Here is a 9,208-nt window from a genome sequence, read left to right as displayed (position 1 = left end):
CTATGAATGCGTGTGTGCATGCATGCACACCAGTGTGTGTACCAAAAAGGTCCTTCAGCTGTAGTTATTTGTTTTAACAGAAGTATCTACCATTACTGGAAGAGTCTTAATGTATCTCCCAAAAAGATTTACCTATAAGGCTTTCTTTGCCCCAATAGTCATATCAGAGGAAATGTATTGCACATAACAATATTTATTGATTTGGTAACTATTTCATCAAAAAATCAACCCAAACTAATCCGATGGACAAAGTTTTCATAACCTTCGACTAAAATTTCTGAAGGCTGCTCAAGGTTGTGCATCCCTCGATGTATTTATAGGATGCCACATTCAACAGGTGCAATTGTACAAAAGAGAATGCAAATTTTAAAATGCTTAATTCTGAGTCACTCAATTTGACCAGCATCAAGAGTAACCTGCTCCATTTGCTATTGTAAATAACATCCAATTACTGTTCTGGTTCACTTATAAATAACAATCTATAAAATCAATATAGTTTCCGGAAAAGGGTTTTTATACATTATTTGCAAAAGTAATGTACAAATCTAACTTCTAACAGACTTAACATTTTCATAACACTTGACTAATTCACGTAGTGGTTGCAATAGTTGGCTTATAAACACTAGTGTCACAAATATAAGAAGAATCCTGCAAAGATGCTTTTGTATTTCAGAAATTTAGAGCATTGAAGGTTTCAATATTGCACAGTAGGAAACATTTTTACTAGCTTTTTTGGCACAATATCTACATCGGATCTACAATGACCAGAATCTGTATACTTCACAACCTTATTTTAAGCAACACGAATTGGAATTTCGGGTTTCTCTTCTTCCATTTGCAAGAAGCAAACCTGGTGGAGGCTGCATAAGCTGAGCTTGATGTAGTCGCTTTCCTGCAGAAAAAAATAATTACAACTCTGTTCTCCAAATCCAAAAGAATGTAAAACACAAAAACTAGAAAATGTAATCACCCAGAAGAAGAAATAGCCCCTAAAAAAATGAAATCTTAGAAAAATTCAATGTTGAGAAAGGAAAAAAGAAAAATAATTCTAAGCAAAGCTTGTATCACTTATCAATGCCACTTACAAGATGATATTTTTCTTCTTTGGGCTTCTACCACAATTATAAACGTTTTTGGATTAAGTAAAAATGTGGAGAACAAAACTTTTTGACTTTATCCCTAGCATATGATTTCACTCCACATTTTTTGGAGAATTCATGATGTGGAACCCCAATTAAGGATGACTTTAAAGTGCAAACAAATAATAAAAATTTAATGTTGAGCAAGTTTTTAATATAGCATAAGCACTCCATTCCACCATTTTCTCAAATCACATCCTTGCAAAATAAAATTCTTAACAATCCCCAAAATGGTAATGCTTCAATATTTTATCATATTTTTTTGGCATCTAAATCACACAACTATCACACCATAAGAAGTAGAGTCCTTGATAACAACAAATATATAAATATTCGATAAGAGCAAATACAATAATGTTTAAGTGCCCAGATTTGGCCATTCAAGAACCCCTTTAGTAAGATATAAATTAGAACAGAACATACTCTGTGAAACCAAGCAAATGAAAGCAAGACCGTACAAAACATTAATTCTGCAAGCAACAAGATAGAACTAATTGCAAGTTTCAATTGCTTCAACTTCAAGCAATTGATCAAGACTTTCTTAACAGTTTCAATCACTCTTAGATTTCAGCATTAGCATGTATACTTCAATGAATCCAGAGGTAATTTATATTTGATGGCTAACGGTTGAAACCTCCTTAAAAGTTCCAATCTCTCTTAGCTTTCAACATTAGCCTGAAAGCTTTGAGGAATACAAAGATAGTTTATATTAGCTAAGGATTGCAATGGTCATGTGTTACCATAGTTACATATAGTTAGGATTGTCTAATGTTGTTTCTATGCACAAATTCCATTGGCCAATTTACCTTTCCATAAGTATTTTAATGAGCACAACACCATAATTAGGATTGTAGCTCCAATGATGGAACCAACATTTGTGTACAACCATTATTTCCCAAAGATGGCATTGTTAAAATCAGGAGACACTGAGGAGGGGGGTGAATCAGTGTAACTAAAGATCTAATTAATTTCACCACCAGCTTCCACAATATGAATCGTGCAAATGACATAATCAAGTAATAGAAAAGTAATTCAAACATTCACACATGTAACAGGTTGATACCAGTACTTTTCACATGGAAACCCTTGGTTAGAGGAAATGATCACAGTGGGAATTAGTACCCACAAATCTTCACTATTGCAGTCACAAATTGCCCTGTTAGGAGCATTACATCCACCTGGTGAATGAGTGTTAAGCCTTGTTGGAAGCTTTACAATAAGACCTGTTAGGATCTACCTTTTTAAGGAATTTAGAACTCCTTTTAAGAGTCGCCTGGTTAAAGTATTTCTTCTTCAAACCTATTAGGATCCTGCACAACTTGTTAGGAGTAACCTTGTTAGAGGATTTTCTTTGTTAACCTGTTAAAATCAACACATGTGGTTGATCTGAAAGTTGCACTTATTGCATGATAGATCCAGTTGTTTCTTGTTCACTTCTCTCTCTAGATCATTGCTAACACACTATTCTACAATTACCTTTCACATACTTAGCACTTTCCGTCAACAACTATTGCACATTGATCTTTCATCACCTTATACAGTTCTTGAGGCAGTGGAAGAACCCTAGATGTGTTTCCACAAGTCAATCTCAAAACCATTTCAAATCTTATGAGCAAGAGATAATTCTTCAAACCCTGTGCCTTCATCTTGGCCTCATCATTATTAACTTTATGTTTTAACAATCAAAATCATAACCTGTATCGATTTAACTGATTTACAATCATGTACTCTATCAGTTCATTGTTCTTCACTCTATCCTGTAGATCACACTAGATCTTCGTCCTATCTGTAAATCTAGTAAGTTTTCCTTCAGATCTCTATTAAAATACCTCTGTAAATGATATCATGTAAGTCATTCATCTCAATCTACTTCCAAGCTGTCGCACACTTAAATTACCAAAATTGCCTCTACTTTGCCCAGTTCATCCAACACTTAACCATTTTATCTATCTGATTATTGGTATACCTGATTTGTGACATTTAGATCATCTGGTTGCCAGCAATGACAACATAGGAATGATGATCCAACCAAAACTCTCGCCTAATCTTGTCACCCATCATCATCATCATCATGCCAACAGGCATATGTAATCCTCACACGCAACTGATATAGATTGCAATTAGTACTTGTTGACACAACACTTATATGCCAATGATATGAAGGAAGCGGCTATGCAGCCACAAAATATAGTTGATCAAACGAAGGGAACATATTTTTTTTTTGGAGAAGTTGTAAAAGCATTGTACAAAAGAAACTAAATTTGTGGTTGGATAGCCACTACCATGATATAAGCACCTCTAGAAAACATGGAAATTTCCTCATTAGTGGTATTGCAGGTCAACAGCTATTTTCAACATATGAGGAATTTCAGTTCCTATTTTGCTAGATTGGCTATTTTGCTGCTACTATTTCACTTGCCCTAGAGTATTTTGCTTGGTTCGCCAAGGTTTAATTGTAGAGTTGTAGCCATATCCAAGGGTGATCATCGCCCCCCAATCATACTAACACAACATCCCAAATCTTGTAAATTGAATAATGGTTACTGCACGCAACTCAATCTTGATTTTCTACTGATGAACTGTGTAAGGACATTTCATTTATATATTACCCTGAGTTTCCAAGAGGGGGACGAGGGGACACATTTCCATTATGGCGATTTTTTTGCCAGCTTTAAGGCTGGTAAAGGAGATGTCTATATAAAATATTTTCATATGAAAACATGGATAAAGCATGTATACATACATTATTGAACCTTAACATATAACATTTGTGTCCAATTGATGCCCCTGTTTGATCACCAATATCAATAGCATTGATAATCCTAGACAAGTTGTTCCCGTTGATGTTCATTTCAAGCCCAGGCATATGAGTTTGGAATATGAGTGGTTTCCAGCCTGAAAGTATGGCCACATACAGGTTGTACCTCTTGTAAACCTGGCGTGATCATGCTGGGTATGATTCCCTGCATTTCTTGGCCCCTTTGTTGTTGTTTGTTTGTTCTGATGGCTTAGGGTGCTGTTGGGTAAAGTTGGGATTCTTTGATGTTTTGGCACAGTGTTTGATGAATTTTGTGGCTGTTTTGACCTGCAACAGTTGACTATCAGACCTGCAATTAAGTTTGAGCTTTGCACATTGGTTTTCAAGGCTTGCCATTGATCATTCCAGCACTTGTTTGCAAGTAGTTCATTGTTTCTTTCTGATTTGAGGTTATTTTTGTTGCCCCCACTTTTGTTCTCCCCATGTTAAAACAAATGAACTTTAGATGTAAAGTCAAAAGTGGTATTCTTCTGCTTTTCTTATGATGATTTTAAGTCTAGTTTTCCTTAAGCTAGGAGATCTTTATCAGATTTCCCTCATTTGTTTTTTTTTCTAATGAACTAGGTGGGTTATCCTAAATTCATGTCTATTAATGGGTAAGTTTAGTACCTAAACTGATAAAGATCATGTTCCACTCACTCACAACATATTGCAAATATTCAAGGATGAATTTCAAATTCTCATTCTTTATATTGAAACTTCTACAGGAATTTTCAGTTTGCCCTCTCTTCAGCGGGTTTCGGCCCATGAAGGTAGATTTTCAATCAAATGCAAAAGAGACGGAAAAAATGTTCAGGAATGCTCAATCTGCTCAACAATGGCGTTTTCCTTGGTCAAAGGTAGCGAGAACGAAGATAGAAATCAGATTAATAATACAGAATATAGCTTGGAGGTCCACGTAACTGGTTGAAAGGTCAAATTGCCTTAGAGATGAATCCTTAACCATCAAATTGGTTCAGATCAATGCTTTTCACGTCGCAACCTATATTGCAGATATAAAAGATAAGTTGCAAAGTAGCAAAAATTCCTTCATCATATCATTGCACGATGTTAATATTGACCCTCAAAGTAGGTTACGAAGATGTGAAAAGATAGTTGCGGTTAAATCCAACGTTCTTGGATGTTTGCAGGCAATTAAGATAATCATGAGTTAAGAAAGTGAAGCTGCAAAAACTAAGGATCACATCATCACTGGCATTCAAGACTAACCCTAGGTTAGGGGTGCGAGACTGCGAAAAGTCCTTCATCGCATCATTGCAAGGTTAAAGATGAGTTAGGATTTTTAAGTTGCGAAAGTGCAGAATGATAGTTGTAGTTAAATCAAACAGGTTCTTGCACAATAACAAGTGATACAAAAATTAAGTTCCTTCAAGTCACGAGGATGCAATGATGGGCCCAACAGTTAAAATTTAAGCTTTTGCATAGTCACATGCGGTTAGGGTTAATCATAAGCTAAGGGTGCAAAACCTCGAAAAGTAATCTGAACAGTTAAGTTAAAGAGAGCGCAACATTGCAAGTGACACAGGAAATTTAGCTTTTCCAGTTGCGAGCTTGCGAATGAAGTCAAGGTCAACCTGGAAGCAATTATCACATCATCGCATCGAGTGAAGAAATTGTATGAATGATAGTTGTGAAGCTGCTATTAGAACAATTGATTAATTGTGTATTGTCTTTGATGTTACACAAAATGTCATATCATTATCAGTTAGTACATGCTAAGCTCACTCGAGCATTGAAGACAGTTTTCTGTGGCTACCGAGCATTCCAGAGTTTGTTTAGTTCAGAAGGCAGTGTCTACCGAGTTCACTCAAGTGCCAAAGAAAAGATTGCTGAAGTTGAGTGTTAACCAAGCTCACTCGGTTAATGAAGGAAATGTTGGATGGAACCAGTGCTAACTGAGCTCACTCAATTACCAAAGGATTTGTGTAAGTATGCAGTGTTAACCGAGTTCACTTGGTTAACACAGGAAAATCATTTATGAGTTAGTGTCTACCAAACAGAGTCGGCTAACAAAGGATTTTCTTATTTTGGCCTATTGAGTTTAATTGATTCATCTGTTGGTTCTAGCCAATTGAGAAGATGAATATTAGTTAATCCAAGTTGTATTTGAGCCGACTTGACAATATGAAAGATATAAATAAAAGGTTAAGTTGAGAATGAGAACGTGTATAGTATGTGTGAATGCATGGAAGATTTTTTGAAGATCTGATGATGCTGAGAGGAAGCAAATCAGAAGGATAAGCAAAATATCCTTGAGAAGCTGAAAATATATATTCGATTAGGAAGGATCAAGTATACAAGCCAGAATTGAGATCTATAATCAGCAATTTAGTTGCATCCAAATCAAGTCATGGCATTGTTACTCTCTAACCATTGTTGCAGTGCTCTAAATCTCTTAACAAAGTTGGCTTAACAACTATTTGTAAATCCTCTAATAAGATGGCAATTCTATTGAATTGTCTAAAGACCTCTAACAAGACCACTCCTAACAGGGTGATTAAATCCTCTAACAGGGTCACACCTACAGTGTGTTTTGTAACCTTTGACAGGGTTGGCTCCTAACAGGGCTCACTTCAAAAGAGTGAAATATAGTAACTAGTTGCAATTGGTGGTTTTTCCCAAATTGGGTTTCCGTGTTAAATCTTGGTGTCCAATGTGTTCATGCTATTTCTTTTATATGTTTGCAACTAAGCTAAAGTAATAAGTAATCACAGATTAAAATCTTAAGATTTTCATGATAAATGTTTACCGAGTATATTCAGTATTTACCGAGTTACAGTATTTCTTTATTTGTCAAGCATCAACAGAATTAAGCTTTCACAGAATTATTTTGTACTGACATCGAAGGGATCTAGGATTTGTTTTTGTAGTAACTGATTCAGCCCTCCCCTCTCAATTACTCTTATATTTCCAACAACTACGACGCGGTTAGTCGTTTGAGCCATTACTATCTTGCAGTTAAAAGAAATGTTGAATCTTGAAACTGTAGTGAAGATGTAACATGAAAGAGAAGATATCATTCAGCCGTCAGATTTTAAAGGATCAACGATGCTCACTTTCCTGCTTTTCAAAAATGCATAAAAGATAACCAATGCGGGAAAGCGAGCGCTGGACACATGTACACAGAGGGACCCATGGAGGAAATCATAAAGAAAAATCAGGAGGTTTATTATGTTTTAATCGTGATCGTTGATTCGAGATTGACAATGAGAATTCCAAACTGTGGTGACCGTTGGAATATGAATTATACGGACTTGGTGCCAAACAGCCGCCATGTGTTTTCAGAAGTGCCATGGACTCAAGATCATCAATGGGAAAATGCCATGTGTCCATATTATGATGTAGATTAGATGTTTTCATGTTTTATTCTCATTTTCTTTCTACTGAATGACTGTTGCTCTACCAGAATTGAGAGATGACAAAAAACTATAAATGAAATCTCTTTTGATAATACAAAGGTCGGCAAATTTTGGTGTGAAATACTCGTTGCAGAGACAAGAATTGTAGTGTTTGATACCATTGATTTACTATTCCATGCATATGTTAGTTTGTGTATTTCTTTCAAGTTAGATTAGAAATCAGAAAAGAAACGAAGTTTTGTATCTCTTTTCAATTTAACTAACTTATAAGTAATTAGAGAATTGCTAAAGTTAAAAGAAATACTTCTTTTGTAGTATTACATCTTAGCATCATATCATATCATTTTGCATATAATTCATACTACCAGTTTTCTTAATTGCATTATCAATTACATGGATTCATAAGATGTGTGAATTTTTGGAGTTGATCTCATTTCAAAACCAACCCATTGCCTGAGTTAGTCCTGCCTAGGACTAACTTGGTTTACCTCTTCTGTTCTCTGGTCAAGAACACACCATAGTAGGATTAGAAACAAACAATTTTTTTGAAAATCACCTACAAGGAAGCTATACCTATAATTCAGAGGGAAATTAGTTATCAAGTAACATTTTCCCAACTGTTGTATTCAATTGTTCTTCAAACATTTGGGTGTTTTGAGAGTTATTTAAAGAAAGAACAATCTGTTTACCAACAATTTTGATGATGTTCTAATACTAATATGACCTACAACCACTTCTTTATGCATTACCAAGTTTTAGGTGTTTGTAAAATTGATTGCCAAGTTGTTGTTCCTATTAATTAGTGATTTTGGCTATGATTGAGAATTGTTTTCCCTTGATATCAGTGAAAAGTCCATTGTTGCAGACCTGCAACCACTTGCTCAGAACAAGATATGTGTTTGAATTTATCAAACATTCATACCCTATTGCTGAGGTGTGAGAACCAACAAACAGAAATAAAAAGATGTTTTCTTCAAGAGCATTTTAGTCTTTCTATTAAAGAAAACAATGCATGGAAAAGGGAAACGCTTGACCATCCCCATGGCGGTTGGTGGATGTCATAGATGTCCACAATTGTCTTCAGGCCAGTGTGAAGTCCTATAGATGTGAGTTTTGTGATCACCAGAACGTGCAAGATATAATACTGAGCATAGTTCAAAATATTGCTATCGGCAACTTGATGAGGGCAAAAAGAATATTGGGAAAATATTGGACATAAATCAGAAATTTATCAGAAAAAAATATCAGGAACTTAAAAAATTGCTAAAATTTAATTAGAAATGTATTTTTTTGCAAAATTCAATGAGGAGATGCTAAGTTATTAAATGAGTCAACAAACCAAACAAGTTGAGTCTAGATATATATAAATGCAAATAGCATACAAAATTGTATCCTCATGTGGAATGCTGATGGCTGGTAGCCATACTCTAATATTTTGAACCTAAGTTTGCCAAATTTTTTAGTTTTAGTTCAAAATTTGGTGAACATTTAAAAATGGTATAAAATTCATAAAAGTTCGCATTTATATTTGTTCTAGAAAAAGAAGTAGGTGTTTTGGTTTACGGTTCTGATAGAGTTTTTTATACCATGTCGTTTTCAACAGAGTATGATCTGTGAGTTTAGAAGAGTTTAATAAGCAAATTTGTTCAGTCGTGACACCTAGCAATGAGGGCACAAATTTTGTTTACATCTGATTAATTTCTTTAGCAATGACCCACACGTTGTTGACATGTTAAAGCTAGGTTCTAAGGCAAGGCACAACGAGGGCAATGCTCCAACTGCTGCAAACTGATCGTACTCCAGTCAATCTGTGACTCCCAGCGTGGCCAATGCAACTTGTTTTTAAATTAGATTTTAATAATGTTTCAATTTACAGTTATTAACCACAATAT

General features: G+C 35.1%; 1 protein-coding gene across 2 annotated transcripts in view; it reads right to left on the bottom strand.

Moving 5' to 3' along the window:
• Positions 1-465: 465 nt before the first annotated feature.
• The window catches only part of LOC149556726 (ras-related protein RHN1-like), a 155,245-nt gene continuing 146,502 nt past the window's right edge, over positions 466-9,208 (bottom strand). For both annotated transcript variants that reach the window (XM_089831215.1, XM_089831214.1), the window contains one exon: positions 466-892. In XM_089831215.1, the coding sequence (XP_089687341.1) occupies positions 789-892 (104 nt within the window). In that variant the 3' untranslated portion in view covers positions 466-788. The remainder of the gene's footprint in view (positions 893-9,208) is intronic.

This window comes from Cupressus sempervirens, chromosome 5 (genome assembly GCF_028749045.1).
Source record: "Cupressus sempervirens isolate cs-2001-9-10 chromosome 5, ASM2874904v1, whole genome shotgun sequence".
Taxonomy (NCBI): domain Eukaryota; kingdom Viridiplantae; phylum Streptophyta; class Pinopsida; order Cupressales; family Cupressaceae; genus Cupressus; species Cupressus sempervirens.
This window is presented reverse-complemented; position numbering and strand designations above follow the sequence as displayed.